Below are 21,015 nucleotides of genomic sequence, written 5' to 3' on the forward strand. Positions count from 1 at the left end.
GTTATTTTTCTGGTTTCAATAGTTATACAATTTGTCCAAATCGGGGCCTGTACTACCTTAATATTTCACATCGATTTTGTCTCATTCTCAAAGATCGTAATGTTTAACAAGCACATAGTGTGTCTTTGGTAATTAAATATTTCATTGGACTTCATACTTGACAATTCATTTATAATGAAATGAAAATAATTAAAATAGAACATATTTTATAATTCTATTTATTAATTACTATCACGGGGCCAGTACTTTCTTCAAGAAAGCACACTGTGTTTCCCTTAGCCCTTGGCCATTTTTAGGACAGTCACTGTCGATCATCAAGTACTTCCTCTCACGACTGTCATAGCGATTCCAATCGTTACACGCGTCTTTACAGAAGTTTGGATTTCTAAAAAAGAATAATCATATATAGGGACTCATTATTGTATTTTTTAAGAAAAGAAAATTTGTATTAAAATAATCCATTAAATACACATTGGGATTGAAAATAATGAAAACTAGATTACCAAAAAAACATTGACAAAACTGTTCAGCAAGAAATCATGTTTTATTTTAAATCGAAAATTAATAATCATATATTTTACCGGAAATGAATTGGAGTAGTTACCTAACACCATTGTTCGGTATTGCATCGAACTTTTAATTTTTCTGAGAAAGTAAAATATCTTATTTGATGTATACCATTCTCTATGGAACATACTAGCATTTAAAACTCGGTCATATTGACGCATTAAGTATAGATTCGTAGTAAGTTTTTACCCTACTCGTCTTTTGTTATATTGTTTTTATTCTTAAATGTTTTTTGATGGTTAATTTGTGTGTTTAATCTCATTTTTATTCCGATAGTAAACATTATAAACTCAATAGATCTACCAAGAAGTTGAAAATGTATGCATGTTTTTTTGTTATTGTTGGTTTTTTTAATTGATAAACTACTTGAAAAATATTCAGATCTTTCTGTTATGTCCGCACGAAAGATCAGTGTACTTTGAATGGCCAATCTTACAAAATATGTAAATGTAACGAGTAAAGGTTATTTAATCTTGAAAATTCTATTCAAATTATTGTCTGAATGTCATTTATATTGGCTGTTTAATTATATAAACAATGTTATACTATAAATCTTGCAAGAATGAAGTAGTAATTCTTCTCATTTTTTTAGTCTATAATGTATTATTGGTCAAAAAATTTAAAGCGTACATAACACATTGTTATTGGTTACAAATTTCCAAAATAAAAATTCATACGATGGCAATATTTTCAACATTTGGTAGGGACAAGGAAATTATTTATGATTTTTTTTATTTTCAATTCTTTAACGACAAATCGGTAAAAATATTCCTAACTTCGGAAAATTTTATGTTAAGCTCAAAACAATTAGTCAACTCAAATCAAATCAAATATGTATTGTCATATAACCTCTGAACAATAAGTTGGTATTACCATGATAAATTGACTAGTGATAATATTAAAAACAAAGATCAAATACCCTGTTTTAGCAAATGTTGTCCAGTATTTCATCATTCTCATGCTGACGTATCTATCTGTGTCGGAGTAGTTGACGCGGTCTATCAATGGTGCACCAAATACAAAGGCCAGTTCAGCTGTATGTCTTACCCCAAACCATTGAGGTACGGGTGGAAATAATGACCTATATTCGTAGGAATACATGTAAACAGGATTACCAGGGTTCACTGTGGAAAGAGCCTGTGCAACTTCTATGACTGGGCATTTGAAATTAATGTCTGAACCTGCAATTATCATATTTAAACATTTATCAAACAACAAAACTTTTAATATACTATTTACATTTTTAAAGCGTTATTTTTATCATTAAATGTGTTTCACTATCGTTATAATGAATAAATGTTATTGCTATTCAAGATGCACAGTATGTTTGTGGCAAAACACAATTTACAATAAATTATTTCACAAAATGCCTAAATCACGATATTAACATACAGAAAGAATAGATTTCATTCGAGTTTTGAATAACAATTTGTTTTATAACAGTAAAGGTTAGGCATATTGTAAATATGGTTCAATGATTTGCAAAATAACCATCATTTTGCATTATCAATTGAATCGTAGCAATTTGTTCTTTACTAAGAACTTTTATAAATTTTGGATCATGAACTCTCTTCAACTTCGTGGCTTTTTTAACTTTTTTATCGAGCGTCACTAATGAGAAGTTTGTAAATGAAACACGAGTTTGGCGTTCAAAATGTTAATCCTGGAAACAATGACGAGTTAATTGGTACTTGACAATAGAAATGGAATGCAGTATAAAGAAATAACCGACTGAATTTATTTAAAAAAAAAATATCAGTATAGTTTAAAAATGTAAAACTAAAGTTAAATGACAGAAATAAAACATTGTGCAAAACTGGACATTATTTCATAAATATCTTAATGTTAACGACTAACCTATGTTTATGGCGACATCTAAGTATGACCGCGGTTCATCTGGTAGGAATGGACGAAGATAGTGTCCAGCGATTTTAGCATAAGTTGCATTGTTCGCAGCGACGGCAAGTGGGAGAAGTCTGAAGTACTCATCCCTGGTTATAACTCCATCATTGATGTCTATAGGTATCTTCAGCAAATTAACGTAAAAAGCCATAAAGAACGATACCTCATCTTTTACAACCCCTAACAAAACTGGTATATGTTTGGGAAGAGGCTGTTCCCCGAGCTCTATTGGTGATTTAGAAATGAATCCACATTTGTCAATTGTAGGTAAATGAAACCTGATAAACAACGGAGGGTTCGGAATAGGAGGAATTTGTATTGCCGACACTGCTGATGCTGGTAATGATCGAAGACATTCAATCTTATCCTCTACTGAGGCCATGTTACAACCAAGCTGCTCGGCAAAATCATTAGCAGTTTTAAATGCTACAGAAGGGGAATGATAGCCAAATTTCGTATCAGCTGCTCCACTTTGTATGATTGCTTTTTGAAAATATGGGCGCGTAAATTTGGAGTGCATGTGATAATTCACACTAGCTCCGCCAGCACTTTGTCCAAATAAAGTTATTTTATGCTTACTTCCTCCAAATCTTCTCACGTTGTCATATATCCATTTGATTGCTAGTGATTGATCAAACAGTCCCATATTACCAGGAGCATCGTAGTGGTCAAAATATAGAAAACCTAACGGTCCAGTTCTGTAACTTATTGTGAAAACAATAGTATCTGTATATGCAGCAAAAGCTTTCGGATCAATACCAATAACATTCATAGTAAGGAACCCTCCTCCAACAATCCATACCATTGTATGTTTGCGTTTACGTCCTCCTTGAGGAATCCACGCGTTTAGGTATAAACAGTCTTCACCTTGGTTGGCTGCAGGAATATTAGTGGTAAAGAAAGTAGGCTGGGAACACGATTTAGCGAACTTCAGAGTTTTTCTTGTTCCTCTCCATGGCCGTTTTGGAATAGGTTTTTTAAATCTTAAATTTCCGACTGGAGGTTCGGCAAATGGGATTCCTAAGCATGTAATCAACTTTTTACCAAGTACAATCTGAGTAAACCCTTCAATTTTTCCTATTTTCGTTCTTATTTTTGTATTTACTGATGTGCAATTGGTTACTAGAAAAACAATTAAAAGAAAGCACGGTGCAAACATTCTCCAAAGTATAAATGAGGATTATTGTTGTCGAACCGAGTCAAAGATTCAAACTGAAAAATATTGACAACTATTCTAGAAAGTCAAAACATTTACCTAATAACTCTTGTAACATTTGTTTAAACATGCATTTTAAAAAGTGTTTTGCTCTTTTTAGTAATTTATTCACGATACTAAATATCCATTTGGCCGATGCATGTACATGTACGTGCCACTCCTGACGTTTCAAGATTTCAAGGATTGTTAGCAAGATGTTACATAGTAAATTAAAAATGTATTGTACAGCAGAATATACAATGAAATCATATATAATATAAACATTTTTAAGAATGAACACTAATCTGAATAATAGTTTCTGAGTGAAAAATTTAAGAAGATAGATTTTTTTCAATGGATGCAAACATTCTTAAAAAATTAGGATTGGTATTGTCAAACCGAGTCCAAGGTTAAAACTGAATAATATGGAAAACTAGTCTTGAAAGTAAAAAATCCTGTAACATTTGTTTAAAACATGTATTTTTAACATGTATTTTGCCATTTTATCATAAATTGTACTAAATATTTAATTTGAATATGTGAATGTTGTTTACAGATTTCAAGGTACCTACACCTATGTAACCAAGTGTACAATCATAAGCAATTAAGCTTCACCTATTGAAAATCAAAACGATATCATATATGATATAAGACAATTTAATTTTTTTTTATCAAAGATGGGATTTTCAGTAATGAAAAAAACGTGAGGATTCCATTCAAGCCAGTGCTAGGAGCCGTCTCGACTTTAGAATAAAAAAGATGATATTGTATTATTGCCAATAAGACAACTCTTTAGATGAGACCAAATGACACAGGAATTAAGAGCTGTATTTCAATGTGATGCCTTTCAACAATGAGCAAAGCCTATACCGCAAAGTCAGTTATAAAAGGCACAGAAGTGACAAATGTAAAACAATTCAAACGAGAAAATATATTTACAAAAAATAAACGGAAAACCAATATGTAACATATCAATACACGACAATCATTGAATAACAGGCTTCTGTCTTTATTTTAGCTTGCCATGAGGACAAAGTTGTATTCTTATTTTTGTGTTCAAAGTCGAAAGCCTCTTTAAAACTGTGAGATGAAGATCTACACAAAACACTGCTGTTCCTCTGCCTTTCCTGTGTTTTTGCTGTGTGTGTACTTATTTTGTGTGATTGATGGCTAACACATATTCTTTTGATTTTTTTCTATTGTTTCAATTGTACTTTCAAACGACGAACAGTTACAGTAGAAATGTGTAAATAGTTACTTACCAATATCTTCATTGGAAGATTTCATTCGTATCCAGTCAGACAATCGTGTCTTTAATTCAGTAAACTTTTATTGTTTTTTTATTCGTCATTTCGATAAATTTGTATTAATCTACCTAACAAAACAAGTATCTCGAAATGAATACGGATGTTATTATCTTTCACAGGTAACTCATGTAATGTAGTACTGTTGCCTTAATGCTCATATCATCCAATAGCATGTTGTCGTTCTGATATGCACATACAATACTTGAAGCAAAGCACCAATGCATCAGCAGCATCATAGAGGTACTGTGGATTCATGTTTTTTTCTTTTAATATCAAAATTCACTGATTTTGTTAGGACAGGTGAACCACGAAATTAAAAATCAACGAATGACAAATTCTTATGGACCTGTATGTAGTCAAAACCACGAAATTTAACATCCAAGAACATGTTGGTTTTCTTTAATCGACAAAAATTAGTACCGATGAAAATAACTAAATCCACAGTATTTGAAAATGTATCGGTAAACATGTTTTTGTGTGTTTATGTGATAAAACTAGGGGCATAATTCTTTTAAAATAACAGTAGATCACCTTCCCTTATTATATATATGTTCTGAGATATTGCTGATATCGGGCCATAACTCTTTTTATAAAAGACGACCGTCCACCATTATAGAACGTGTCCAATATATTGTATTTAGTAAAGCATAGTAAAGTTTTATAAAAATGTGTCAAGAAGCCAGTGAGAGCACCAACGGATAAATTTTCCATATACGTTATATTTCCCAGGGGAGTAACTTTTTCAAACAGAACATATCACACTAAAAATGAGAGTCGGCTATACAAATTCCTCGATCGACAAATACCGACTTTACTCAAATTTTCATATTAAATTCATTTCATTCCAAATCATAATAAGTCTAAAATAATTATTTTACAATGTATAGGCTCGTAACAATGTTTAAACATTTTGTGTGTATTTCAGTCTAGATGCCATCTAGTAAATCACAGAGGTTACACACGATATAAACATATATATATAGAGATACAAACACGATAAATTTAAAACTGCCAACTAGACATTCTATTTTTTTTTAATAATAATCACTCCTTATCCATGCGTTACCCATTTTCATCTCTAGCTAAAATATTGAAAACAACACGTTATTACTTTCTTGCGTCCGAAGCGCTTTTCTGGATTTACCTTCATCAGGAACGCTCAAAGCCAAACATTTGAAATCCGAAGAAGCATAAGTACCGAAACCGTTGAAGAGCTGTATGTCAAAAATACCTAAAATAAATAGCCAAATTCATCTAAAGCCAACTTTGCCTGAGGGAGTTGAAACCTTAGTTTCTTAATAATTTATAAATTTATAAACGGACAAATTTTGGTAAAGTTTGTTAAATCATGTCAGTACCGAAATACTGACTACTGAGCTGATGATACCCTCGGGGACTGATAAGGGTTTAAATTAAAAGTCACTAGCAAGTTAACATTTTTTAGAGATGTTTCTTAGCCTTATAATATGATATAATTGAACCAAACTTGCTTCTCATAGAGAATTATTTTTCTATTTAATGCTTTCATTAATGATTTTAAAAAAGTATTATATTTTGTTATTTTTTTTAAATCTCGTAGATAATATCCCTAAAATACTAGTATTAATACATTTTTTTATCTTCTCAAAACCAATGCACTTAATTTGTTCTGAATTTTTATCTTTTATGATTGATTGAGCAATGCTCATTCAACTGACACTGACCTTGTTTTCATGGTCTGTTTGGTTTATGTTAATTTTTTGGACACAGGTTACATTGAAGACCTGTTGATGACCTTCCGCTGGGTTTTTGCTATGGTCGGGTTGTTGTCTCTTTGATACATTTCCAATTTCCATTCTCAATTTTATTTTACATTATATTACAACGCTTCCGTCTGTCTAAATGAGAGATTTAAGTTATGTTGTCAAGTCCGTATCATAGATATCAAAACATCAATTGTATTTAGTATATGAAATTGTTTTACTCTGGCAGATTTCATTTTAACTTGACCTTAGTGTCAAAATTCATTTTACAATGTTTAAAAGAGGAAACAGTGGGACATTCAAACAACTCACAAGGCGGAAACAAACTGACAATGCCATGGTTGAAAAAGACAAGCATATAAACAATATTAAACAAATGATAATTAACTGTGAGCCCCTTTTATAATTAGCGGATGAAATTATTACACAGTGTACATGTCTGTCTTGTAGATTTCATCTGACCATGACATCATTTAAATGGTCCATTGGACAATGTTAAGTGTTTGTGGTTAAGTTTATTTTATCATATCTGATAAGCTAAAATTCAAAACTGTTTATGTATGGAACGACTGTAAAAAGTACATGTCTGTCCGGTAGGGTAAATATGACCTTGATCCAATTTTCATGGTTCATTGGTGAACGATCATTTTTCGATTTTTTACCAATAAAAATATATCTTATAAAGATTCAACGAGCAACAGTTCTTTTTTTTGAAATTCCGTTGATGGAATGATCGTAAGGTGAACATGTCTATCTATCAGGATTCATATGATCTTGATCTTATTTTCATTGTTTAATGTTTAAATTTTGAGGAGCGATTTGTTTCTTGGTTACTATAAGCGCTAGGAACACTATGATTGTAAAATGAACATGTCTGTCTATGGACAATCAGTTAATCGATTGATCGTGAAGGCTGTAATAGTTATCAAAGGTACCAGGATTATAATTTAGTGAAGTGACCTATAGTTGATTACAACGCCATTTTGTTTTGTTCGATAGTTTGATCGGTGTACTATATATCTCCACTTGTTTAAATTGAACTAGTCTAATTGCAACTAATGAAAACCCATAAAATAAAATAATTATAATAGAACTGGTTTTTAGATTTTAATCATGTATCAATCAGGCTTGGGCGCCAATACTTTCTTTAAGAAAGCACACTGTGTCTCCCTCAGTCCTCTGCCATATTTAGGACAATCACTGTCAATAATCAGGTATTTCCTGTCTCGGCAATCATATCGATTCCAATCATCACAAGTGTCTTGGCAGAAATTTGGATTTCTACAACAAATATGAAATTATTTCCTTAAGTATAACTTTAGATATGTATTTGTTTTATTTAAGCCTCGGTCACACCTTACCGGATTAGACGAACGGACGTCTAACGGATGAAAATAATTGTTATCCGTTGGGAGTCCATTGATGTACTGACCAACTAAAACGGGCGCCTAACGAATGCATCACGGACATGCAGCGGATATGCAACGGACGAGAAACGGCGACGTACCGGACAGAACGGATGTCAAACGTACATCCAACGGACGAGTACCGCATAAACCGGACACCTAACGGAAGCGTACCGGATAAAACGGATAAACAAGATATACGAAAAAATTAAAGGCGTAAATCGCATTAATATTGAAAATGTTCTGTGTAACTGGTTTTGGTTTGTTCTTCAAAATGACGCTAAAGGGCAGTGCCTGACCTGAATAACATCTGCTTGATTGTGAAGATGTGCTTTTATTCTAAGATCGATTATATAAATAATAAGAATTCATGAACCTTAAGAAATCTAATTGGCTTTTCTGACGAGAAATTTTCAATTGGCATTTATCCGTTTGATCCGTTATACGTCCGGTAGAAGTCCGTTTCACATTCGTTCAACATCCGTTTCATCCGTTAGACGTCCGTTGGTGAATTTATCTGCCAGACCTCCAACGGATGTATAACGGACACGTAACGGATACAAAACGGAAACGAAACGGACGAGTACCATACAAAACGGACGTCTAACGGACGTCCAATGGACATTTTATCCGTTGGACGTCCGTTCAAAGTTTTGAACATGCTCAAATTTTTCCATCGGACAGAACGGACGTCGACGGATAAAACGTACGCTTAACGGACATGCAACGGATATGGACGGACGCCTAACGGATAAGAACGGATGTCTAACGGACATGAACGGATTGAAAAAAAAAGTTATCCGTTAGTCGTCCGTTCGAGTTGTCCGGTAAAGTGTGACTGAGGCTATATAAAGATAACGAAAATTAGATAACGATAAATAGAAACATACATTGAGATTGAATATTTTTAAAATCGGTAACTTGATGTATACGGATAGTTTTTGAAAAATAATTTATCGAAACGTAGGTTAATTGAGAACCAATTCACTCATGTTTTGTTAAAATGCAGTTAAAGAAAATGTCTTTTTTTGAAATAAAATAATCAGGAAATGAATTTGCGGATATCTGACTCACATCGGTGTTCTCTTTTGCAGCAAAACTATTTTCCGAAAAGAAATAATAAACCCGTTTTTATGTATGATACCTTTCGACATGAAAGATATGGTATGCACTGTATGACAGGTTGATTTATTGAATAGATATGAAGCCAGGGTTTAACTCTACACGTCTTTTTGGTTTATTGCTGCCTAAGTGATATGAACCCCACCAATCCTTTTATCCTTTATTAAGCAAATTATACATTTTTTTTTCAATTTTATTTAAATATTTGGGTTGTTTTTCATTTGCAAAAGCGTAAATAATATGTGCACGGATTTTTTAAAATATCATTGTTATTCTGTTTATCAAACAGTACTGTGATAAGATATTCGTTGGAACTACTCATATATTTCGTTTGCCAAACATTCGGAACTTTCTGTTGTGCCTAAAGGAGAGTGCAGTGCCCATTTGAAAGACCATTCGTGCTGATTTAATATGTTGAATTTTAAGGGTCATTTGACGATTTTAATTCAAATTTGCTATGAATGTCATTAACACCGGCTGTTCCGTTTAATATGATAATCTATTGAAGCATTACTGTATTATAAAACATGCTGTAAGGTAGCAGTACTGCTTTAATTTTGTTATAAGAACATAATGCATTCTAGGTGATAGCGTCAACAAAACGTTGTTATTTGTTTTAAAGCCGCCATCACAATGGAAATTCGAGCAGATTCGGGTACGTTCGAAGAATTAAATTATACATAGTTCTTTAAATTCTGATATGACGAATTGAGAATTAAAATGAAAGTTACTTTTAAGTTTAGTGTACGAAAATTATTTTACCAGACATTGAAAAATATTTAAAGAAAGATAAATACCCTGTTTTAGCAAATGTTGTCCAGTAGTTCATGATTCTTTTACTGACAATTCTGTCTGTGTCGGAGTAGTTGCCGCTGTCTATCAAAGGCATACCAAAGATAAAGTCATTTTCAGATGTGTGTGGAACTCCGAACCATGGCGGTATAGATGAAAATGACGCCCTGTAGTCGAAGGAATACATGTAGACTGGATTACCAGGGTTAACTGAGGTGAGAGTCTGTGCAAGTTCTATCACACCACATTTGAAATTGATATCTGAACCTACAAGTATCATATTAGAAACATCTATTATAAAACATTTCAAGAACGCAATTACAAACATACTTATACATAAACTTTTAACTTTATGCTGTATTTCTCAGCTGATATTTGAAAAATAAACTTAGTTTTACCGAAACAAAAGTTTGTTTTCTCTTTGAAAAAGTATTGGGTTATATGTATCTTAGTATCATTTTTATACAAATGACCTACTTGTTTCTTTTTTATTTCAATACTTATTACTATTTTTGTTCAATTTATATATATACCTTTCAAGGTTAGCATTTGATAAATTGTCTGAAAATTTAATTACATTACAAACTGTCTGTTTCATAGATGGAGATACAAAAATACACACTATGTTATTACTTATAAGATACGCATGTTGTTATTACTTATGGGATACACATGTTGTTATTACATATGGGATACACATGTTGTTTTACTTCTGGGATTCACACGTTATTATTATTACGTTTTGTAAATTTCTAAAACGAAGTAATTGGGTAATTTTAAATAGAGTCTTGATTCCTTAATGGTTGTAGTATATTGAAAATATAAGTGATACTCCCACAATTATATATTGCAAAAGTTATTAAATAATGAATATATATATAAGAAATCTGAATGTTATTTTATATACTGTAAATTCAGAAATTATATTGCGATTTTGTCATTTTAGACTCAAATGCGATTTTTATTTTTAAGATTTTGAAAAAAAAACTCTGTTTAATTCATATAAAAAATATTTCAAAATGCAAGTTTAAGTTATTGCGTTTACAACTCGGACGCACTTTCGCAATAATAGAAATCTCGACATAATTTCTGGATTAACAGTAGTATCTTAACATTAAACACTAACCTATGTCTATTGAGACGTCTAGGTAGGACTCCGGTGCTTCTGGTTGGGTTGGTCGAAGATAAAATTGACCAATGTTATTTATAGTTGCATGGTCTGCAACGACGTAAAATGAAATAAATCTGAAGTAGTTTTCCCTCGTTATATTTCCACCATTGACGTCTATTAACTCAAGGAAGAACGATATCTCATCCTTTACAACCCCTAACAAAACTGGTATATGCTTGGGAAGAGGCTGTTTCATGAGCTCTGTTGGTGATTTACAAATGAATCCAGTTTTATCAGTTGTAGGCAAATGAACTCTAAAAAACAACGGAGGGACTGGCATAGAAGGAGCCTGTAATTCCGTCAATGATGGTGCTGGTAATGATCGTAGACATTTAATCTTTTCCTCTACTGAGGCCTTGTTACAACCAAGCTGTGTAGCAAAGGCATTGGCAGTATTAAGTGCTTCAGAAGGGGGATGAAAAAACTTCTTCGAATCAGCTTCTCCACTTTGTATGATTGCTTTTTGAAAATATGGGCGTGTAAACTCGGATAGCATGTGATAATTCACACTAGCACCACCAGCACTGTTTCCAAATAAAGTAATTTTATGTTTGCTTCCTCCAAATCTTCTCACGTTATCATGTATCCATTTAATTGCTAGTGATTGATCAAGCAGTCCCATATTACCAGGAGCATCTTTGTGGTCAAAATATAGAAAACCTAATGGTCCAACTCGGTAATTAATTGTAAACACAATAGTATCTGTAAAAGCAGCAATCACCTTTGGATTACTACGAGTCCCATCGGCAATAACGAATCCTCCTCCTTCAATCCATATCATTGTGTGTTTGCGTTTACATCCTCCTTGGGGGATCCATGCATTTAGGTATAAACAGTCTTCACCTTGGTTGGCTGCTGGAATATTAGAGGTAAAGAAAACAGGCTGTGTACACGATTTGGCAAACTTCTGAGTGAGTCTTGTTCCTTTCCATGGCCTCTTTGGAACAGGTTCTCTAAACCTTAAATTTCCGACTGGAAGTTCGGCATATGGTATTCCTAAATGTGTATCAATCTTTTTACCAAGAACAATCTGAGTATAACCTTCAATCCTTCCTAACTTCGTTTTTATTTTTGTTTTTACTGATGTGCAATCGGTTACTAAAAAAACAATTAAAAGAAAACACGGTACAAACATTCTCAAAGATAAATGAGGATGATGTTGTCGAACCGAGTCTAAGATTGAAAATGAAAAAACATTAACAACTATTTTGGAAAGTCCAGAAATTTACTTAATAACTCTTGTAACATTTGTTAAAAGATGCGTTTTAAACATGTGTTTTACCATTTTCGTAATTGATTCAAAATACTGAATTTCCATAAGCTGATGCGTGTTCATGAACATGCCAGTGCTGACGTTTACAAATTTCAAGGTCCTTTGTTAGTGACAAGGACAGTCTTGAGTAAATTTAAAATGTCTTATACAACAGAGCATAACAATGTTATTATATATGATGTACATATTTAAAAAGATCAACCAAGTTCATTTTAACGGATTCAAATCAATGTTTGCAAACAAACGATAGATGTCATGCGAGTTTTTAGTCAGATCAGCTGACCTTTTACATTGCTCCTACTTTATGGGGTCATATAATGTTTGCGTGCTGCTATTCACGTCCAAAGTGGAAACGGTATACTTTGTTCTACTTTCTTAATTTTAGTACTGTGGTAAAATCGGGAATATGACAGTTGTTATCTTTTCGCTTGATGAGTATGAGCTTTTGATATTGTCATTTGGTTAGGGACTTTCCGTTTTGAATTTCTCTGGAAACTCTGTTTTTATGTTATATTTTTGGTAACTTGTTCGAAGTTTATCTCACATTAAATCGGTTGTTTCAAATACATTATATTTGCATTTATGGACATCGCCATATATTTCACTTCTCTCTTGAGGGACATTAATTGATTGGTTGGTATTAAATAGAAAACTAAGACATAGACTTGATTATCAATATTATTGAACCGCCAGTTTAATTTAAACACAAAGTTATGATTTTTTTTCAGATTATTAGAAGCAGATTGGATAATTAACCAAATCATTTCAAATGTTCTATAGTAATATTTCAGGCTTTCAACATTACATTTCCATAAGGAACCGTTATATTATTAATATATAAATGAACAAGGTTGGTGTAAGCAATTTTCGTTCGATTTACGGCCTTCAAAGTGACAAAACATGGTTCATAGAGGACAAAATCCCCATAACATGAAAAAAGATCAGTATTTTTTTTTTACAAAAATCAATTTACTAGCGAATCTAAAAATCAACTACTGGTGTCTTAAACTTTTCATTTGAGCAATCATGCTATTAACGGCGGTTGTATTATTGTAAATCCAACAGATTCATGCACATTTTTTTACAGTTTTAATGAAGACGTTATTAAGTTGTAAAACTTGTCTCTAATTCATTTGTCATTTTGAACAATCAAGTATGTTTTTTAAACTATCAGTTTACATCTGATTAGCGAAAGTATCTTGAAAATAAACAGGATTTCATCTTATTTCTCAAGTTATCTCTGTCTTCTAATACTATCCATAACACCTTATCATGTTTTCGTCTTCACAAGCATGCAAAATAGTCACTTGATGTTAAACCAAAATACTGCATCAATCATCGCCATTGTCTTAAAATGTTATACATACTGATCTGTATTTCAATGACAAAGTCCTGGTGGTATTTTAAACGTTGTTTACTCATATAAGCGGGACGCTCTTCAACCTTGAAAAAGATCAATGCTTGAGGGACAAGTCTGAGACATATATTACGGACGTCATCAAGGTTGTTCATGTTCGTACGTTCAACTTATATATACAATATTCGTACATTTGAACGGGATTACGATACAAGAAGACATGAATGAATCGCCAAGCTAACTTTCAGGTTTCGTAGTGGGAACAAATGGATTTAAACTGTTTCCTTTAAATATATGTAATTTTGTTGGTTTTTGTCTTGCAATTTTTTACTTATTGGTTTACATTATTAAAAGCATTAACTCCGTAGCTAAATGACAAACTATCAGTAAAACATTTACAATGATATAACGTGATAAAAATCTCACCAGCAACCTTACCTATGATAACGTCTCAGTCACTATAGATGAATGAATGCTAAAAGACACGTTGTCTCACTTGGTATTGTGTTCATAAATATATATGTCCTCAGGTGTATGTCATTGACAGAAGATGTCTGTTGTTGTTCTGTTGTTTACATGTTGTGTCAAATATTATATTACTAGTATTTGTTTGTGTGTTTCTTTGTGATGAGTGGTCTTGCATGTTTTTGTGTTAAGTATTAAGTTAAGTTTTCTTGAAACGTCTTGTACCGAGTGATGAATATGGCAGTTATTATCAAATATGTCATTTCTATGAGTCTTTGCGTTTGTTTTTGTTGCACTGCAGTGTTCCTACTAGTCCTTTGTTTTTGTGTTTCTCTCAGAATAAGTTTGCTACCCGGATTTGTATTTTTTTTTTCAAGTGTTTTATAACTTTTAAATAGCGGTATACTACTGTTGCCTTTAATTGCCCTTTTTTCACTTCTAATGTTGACATTATTTTCCTTTAAATAAATTAGCAAGCCTACTTCATGCATAACCCATCTCTAGCTAATGGGTTAAATTGAAGGTCATATGATTAATCATACACGTATATACCCGACCACGTCTACTAAGGGGAGGTTGGGGTAAGGGTTGGTATCTCGTTAACTTTATTCATGTATGTGTCTGTCCCAAGACAGGAGCCTGTAATTCAGTGGTTGCCGTTTTTTAATGTTTTACATATTTGTTTTTCGTTCTTTTTTTATATATATAAATTAGGCAGTTAGTTTTCTCGTTTAAATTGTTTTACATTGTCATATCGGTTCCTTTTATAGTTGACTATGCGGTATGGGCTTTGCTCATTGTTGAAGACCGTACGGTGACCTATAGTTGTTTTAATGTTTGTGTCAATTTTGTCTTTTGTGGATAGTTGTCTCATTGGCAATCATACTACATCTTCTTTTTTATATGTACACCTTACAATCATTCCATACAACAAATATAGTAGATCTATTGCATAAAGTATGAGAAAAACAGTGGTCACTGAACCATGACAATGAGGTCAAGGACTGACGGAAACTTCGTAACATGAGGCATCTATATACAAAGTATGAAGCATCCAGGTCTTCCACCTTCTAAAATATAAAGCTTTTAAAAAGTTAACTAACGCCACCACCGCCGCCGGATGACTATCCCTATGTCGAGCTTTCTGCAACAAAAGTTGCAGGCTCGACAAAAATCACAAATACGGTTGTTGGGTACGAAATGACAAAGGTTTGAAAAAAGCAAGACACGTAATAAATAGATTCCGATCGAAACACTTATTACTGAATCGGTGATATGATCAGGAACTTAAAAATACTGTTAACGAGCCGTGATAATACATTATATGTGTGGCATACAAAAGCTAATTAATGAATATCAAATACATCCGTATTCTAGGATTTAGCTTCACGGGGTACGCTCTTGAAAACCGAAGGCTGTACTACAAGAAATAAACAAACACGCCGAGGTAAATGACAAAAAGAACTTGAAAAATAACAAAATTCATATAACTCAAGGTCATTTTTGCTTGAGAAATTTTGAACCTTGATTTCTTATTTATTTCTCAATAGATCAATGTGCTTTATGACAAAAACATATTAAAATACAGTTGTGTTAACCATATGTTACTTAACATTGAATATACATGTTTTCCAAACTACCATAACAAACTTTAACGTGTCAAAACCGTCACGATTTACATATCACCGTTGGCGCATGTAAACATGTGCATGTTATTCTTCGAAAAATGAAATATGATTTAAATAAATGTAGGTTGGTAAATTTGTATAAATGTTCATAACAACTCGTCATTCTTAACAAAACAAATTCTAGAAAATTGATGTAAACCATAAATTATCGTTGTGCTTTATCATAACGTCTTTGACAATTAATAAAGTTAGAATGTGAGATGCATGGTTATAACCCATAGTTAGATATTTAACCAAAAAGTCATGTTTGTTTATGATAAAGGATAAAACCCATTTTGTCTACAAGTTTGTATGTGTATACTGCTTAAACTTAATTCTGAATTTTATGTAAGATATAAAAAAAGAAGACGTGATATGATTGCCAATGAGACAAGAGGCCAAAATGACACAGAAATTAACAACTAAATGTCACCGTTTTGCCTTCAACAATGAGCAAAGCTCATACCGCATAGTCAGCTATAAAAGGTTTGTTAGCCATCGACCCAGAATACACTTCAATAAAAAATGTGATAAATCATAATAAATCCTAACCCGACTCTTTCCAATTTTTGTTTAACATATTTTTTAACATTGGCTGCTATTAACCATCAACTGTACAATGGAAATTCTGCACCTAAGAAGTATTCCGCCGTATTGACTTTCTGTGATTCGTTTCTGTTTAGTTAGTGCAATAGACACTTATTATCTAAAATTCAACTAAAAATATACCTCAAAAACTTCATTTCAATGAGATATTATCCAAATTTGAGGCATACAAAAAACATTTTGTTACGGAAAATTTTAATAACACAAAAAATCCGTATTTTCATGCCGGTACCTCATAGATATTTCTTAATTTAATAGGTAATGAAAAGAAACACACTGATTCCGACAAAATATATATACGGAAGATTTTATCATCAAAATGCTGGAATTTTTATATCGACAACATATTTTTCTAGTTAAGTGGATGAACATTTAAGTGATAGTAGGTATACTTTGGTATTTATTGCGCACCCCAACTTGTCGAACTATTTTTGTTATCCCTTGAAACATACTGCATACAGATTTGTTTTGTTTTTTGTTCTTTTGTTTTTATTATTGATAGGGTTTTCAAGCCTATGATAAGACATTATTGCAATTAAAAACATATAAAGTCAAATTTCAATAAGGGTTGTTTTAGTATACTTTATCTCAGCCGATTTTCGTATTTATTTAATTTCCACTGATGTGTCTTATGGAGACGAAACAAACGTTTTGCGTAAGAAGTTGTAATACATTTAACTTCGTTTCGTCTACATAAATACTTTTTATTTTCGTTTCATCAACATAAATACTAACGTAGAAGCAACGTTTAAGTCTATAAAACAATAGTTTCAACGTATAATATGTTTTATGTCATATGTGATAAAATTTAAGATACTAGGTTTCTATTAAACGATAAATCATAATCAATAAAAGCTACATATGAAAACGTAAAGACGTCAAATCTGCCAAAAGTACACACAATGTCATGCCGAAAACTTACAATTGAGCAACACGATTCACATATTATCAGCATGTATTTACCGGTGGAAAGGAAATGTTCATTTTGAGATTTCATTGCACATTAAAAATCATAGAGCCCAGTAAACGAACAATGGTAGCAGATATGTCAGTCAGTACTTCTGTGCTGACATGAACTATTTTTGATATGGTCATAATTATAAATAAACTCTTTACAAAACTTTTGAAATTTTGAAATACAAAGGCTTTTCTACCTCAGGAATAGATTACCGTACCTGTATTTGGCACAAATTTTATGAGTTTTGGTCCTCAATGCTTTTTAACTTCGTACTTTAATTTGCCCTTTGTTTTGGATTCAAGCGCCACTAAGGCCACACCAATTTGATTCCTTGTTCGACGGACCCGCCCGCACCTATTTTTTTCAAAACAGATTTTTTTTATTTTTATTATATTCCCGCTTCCCGCATCCCGAAATGAAATCATGTCCATTTCCCGCACCGTTTTTTTGTAAATATTATATAAAGATATCAACATTTGTTTTTTAAAACCACAGTCTAGACTTTATATAATGATTTTAAATCTATCAGCACCCCACAGCACTGTAAATATCTGCGAGAATATATGTTTCAGCATGAAACCAATTTATTCCAAGCGGGAGTGCTCCGATATACATAGAAATACCTGTACAGAACAAAGCGTTGGTTTCGTTCCCCCTAACTAATATTCCCGATAAAAAAAAATGTTCGTTGTTAAAATACGAACTTCTGAAGGATTTGCCTTCAACTGCAATTATAATGTATGGTGACGGTCATACCCGCTGCAGGTTTGTGCACCTGTCCTGGTTAATTCAGAGACCTGTCGTTTAGCAGTTATCGTTTGTTGATGTGGTTCATTAGTATTTTCCCGTTTGGAAATATAATTTAGATCGTTGGTTTTCCTGTTCGAATTGTGTACAGTACTAAGTTGTGGTCCCTAAGTTATAGCTTGCTGGTTTGTCTTGATCAAAGCACTGTGTAAAAGGCCGTACTTTGATCTATGTTTGTTATTATTAGCAAGGACGTATAACTACAATATATACGTCCTTGTTATCAGGTTGGGACCAACCCTCCCTCAGACAAGGGCCTTGAAGGGGTCAATTTACCATGTTTACTGTTCAGTCTGTTGTAGAAAAGAAAATAGAAATACTAATGATTTGTACAGTGCTACGTATACTATACAAAACCTTTGACAACTTTTTTTTACTCAATAAGAGGAGAAATTAAATACATTATATTTTAAACAACTTTTCTAAAAGAGGAATGGGTCCACTTATTTTGAATAATATTAAACTGTTAAAGTAAATGTGTTAACATGGTTAAAGTCCAGGAATATTACAAAATTCTTGGACATGTTTCATGTGTTTTGACCATTTAAAACCTAATATTATAGTTCTTTGGGAAAATATAAGCCCTTTTGTACTTAAAGTGTTTTTACAAAAAAAATATATTATAACTTTAATATTTTGACCCCTCATAAAAGGGATATTCATAACATTAAGGGGTTGTTCTAAACCTGATTATGACTTGGATGGAGAATTGTCGCATTGTCAATCACACATACATACACCAGATTTAATTATACAGGGAAAAAATACTTCAAAAATTAAAGAAATGTCAAGGTACAAGTGATGAATCAAGTTTTAATATAGTCAAAACCTACTATTTTATGTTTACAAAAAAAAAATATAATCGCTCACCTTTACTTTTTAAGCTTCGCCTCAAAAATTTGCAAATTAGATATTTTTTTATTAAAATTTTCAAATCGCTCGCTCGCCCCAATTTTTTGAGTCCAAAAATCCGTAGAACAAGAAATTAAATTGGTGTGGCCTAATGAGTCTTTTCTAGATAAAACGCGCCGTAAGCGTAGATACAAAATTTAATCCTGTTATCTATGATGAGTTTATTTACAATTACTGGATTGATGCCACTGCTGGTGGAGCTTTAATTCCCCGAGGTTGTCACCAGCCCAATAGTCAGCAGTGCTGACATGAATTATCATTGATATAACTTTAAATTAACTGTTTACAAAACTTTTAAATTTTTGAAATACCAAGGCGTTTCTACCTCAGGAATAGATTACCGTATCTGTATTTTGGCAAAACTTTTAGAAATTTCGATTCTCAGTGCTCTATTAAACTTCGTGCGTTATTTGGCCTTCTTGGCTTTTTTTATATTCGAGCGTCACTGAAGAGACTTTTCTAGAAGAAACGCGCGTCTGGCTTTAATACAAAATTTAATCCTGGTATTTATGATGAGTTTATTCATAACGCTTACAGACACGTGTTTAAATTACATTTTTAAGTAAATATAGACTGGTCATGGTAAGAAATAAAACCGGGGAAAGTAATATTCAATACTAAAGGAAAGGGGTATAATGTAATAACATGTGTTTGTGTCGAACAATGTTTTGACAAACGTTATTTGCGCAGTAAAAGAAAATGTTAGAGTATATAATATGTGTATGATACTGGTATCTGTTTTGATTAAGTTTGATTAACGTTGCTGGGAATCTGCTGGAGTCACGGGTGACAAACTATGCATCAACTTAATCATTGAGAGACAGATATCACTCAGTTTCTTTTAATGAAAAGCTGAGACAATCATTCAAAGCTGTCGAAATTATAGAACTTGCACATATTCAATTCGTCTCAGATCATTCTATAAAAACTGAACAACATTAAAGTAAAACCGATGTAGTAAAAGATGATAAAAAGGTATCCTCCATAGTATTAAATCAGTTAAGTAACACATTTACACACGGTCATGTCGAGAAATTTTTGTCAAAGTAAAAGTAGAAAATCTTCGATGTTCAAGAATCGAAGCAATCGAAATTACAGACGAAAAGAATATTCAGGTACTATAGTAGGGAAAACCTTTATAAAGCACTATTGCATACAATTGCATTAACTGTAGTTCGATAGCAGTTTTTCAGGGGCTCAAATTAACTAAATAACCTTATCAAAGATATCAGGATTGAAATTCCGTGCGTCAGACCCGCATTTCGTGTACAAAAGATATGACGCTCAATTAAAAAACTAGAGGCTCTAAAGAGCCTGTGTCGCTCACATTGGTATATGTGAATTAAACAAAGGAAGCAGACAGTTCATGACAAAATTGTGTTAAGGTGATTGTGATGTGTTTGTACATCTTACTTTACTGAACATTCTTGCTGCTTACAATTATCTCTATCTATAATGAACTTGTCCGTGTAGTTTCAGTGGAAAATGTTAGTAAAAATTTACAAATTTTATGAAAATTGTTAAATATTGATTATATAGGACAATAACTTCTTAGGGGGTCAATTGACCATTTTGGTCATTTTGACTTATTTTTTAGTGTTAAATTGCTGTACATTATTGCTGTTTACAGTTTATCTCCATCTATAATAATATTCAAGATAATAACCAAAAACAGTAAAATTTCCTTAAAATTACCAATTTAAGTGCAGCAACCCAAAAATGGGTTGTTTAATTCATCTGAAAATTTCAGGGCAGATAGATCTTGA

General features: G+C 32.4%; 3 protein-coding genes across 4 annotated transcripts in view; all 3 read right to left on the minus strand.

Moving 5' to 3' along the window:
* The window catches only part of LOC134716239 (uncharacterized), a 40,174-nt gene extending 25,801 nt beyond the window's left edge, over positions 1–14,373 (minus strand). For both annotated transcript variants that reach the window (XM_063579113.1, XM_063579112.1), the window contains exon 1: positions 14,273–14,373. The gene's annotated coding sequence lies outside the window, so the exon portion shown is untranslated. The remainder of the gene's footprint in view (positions 1–14,272) is intronic.
* LOC134716237 (cholinesterase-like) lies at positions 205–3,988 on the minus strand. Its single transcript, XM_063579111.1, has 3 exons — positions 2,425–3,988; positions 1,487–1,748; positions 205–385 (listed from the first exon to the last, which is right to left on the minus strand). The coding sequence occupies exons 1-3, from the start codon at positions 3,626–3,628 to the stop codon at positions 232–234; spliced, it is 1,620 nt and encodes a 539-aa protein (XP_063435181.1). The 5' UTR covers positions 3,629–3,988; the 3' UTR covers positions 205–231.
* On the minus strand, positions 7,832–13,989 carry LOC134716884 (acetylcholinesterase-like). Its single transcript, XM_063579900.1, has 4 exons — positions 13,845–13,989; positions 11,160–12,302; positions 10,039–10,300; positions 7,832–7,994 (listed from the first exon to the last, which is right to left on the minus strand). The coding sequence occupies exons 1-4, from the start codon at positions 13,987–13,989 to the stop codon at positions 7,832–7,834; spliced, it is 1,713 nt and encodes a 570-aa protein (XP_063435970.1).
* Positions 14,374–21,015: the final 6,642 nt, after the last annotated feature.

This window comes from Mytilus trossulus, chromosome 4 (genome assembly GCF_036588685.1).
Source record: "Mytilus trossulus isolate FHL-02 chromosome 4, PNRI_Mtr1.1.1.hap1, whole genome shotgun sequence".
Taxonomy (NCBI): Eukaryota; Metazoa; Mollusca; class Bivalvia; order Mytilida; family Mytilidae; genus Mytilus; species Mytilus trossulus.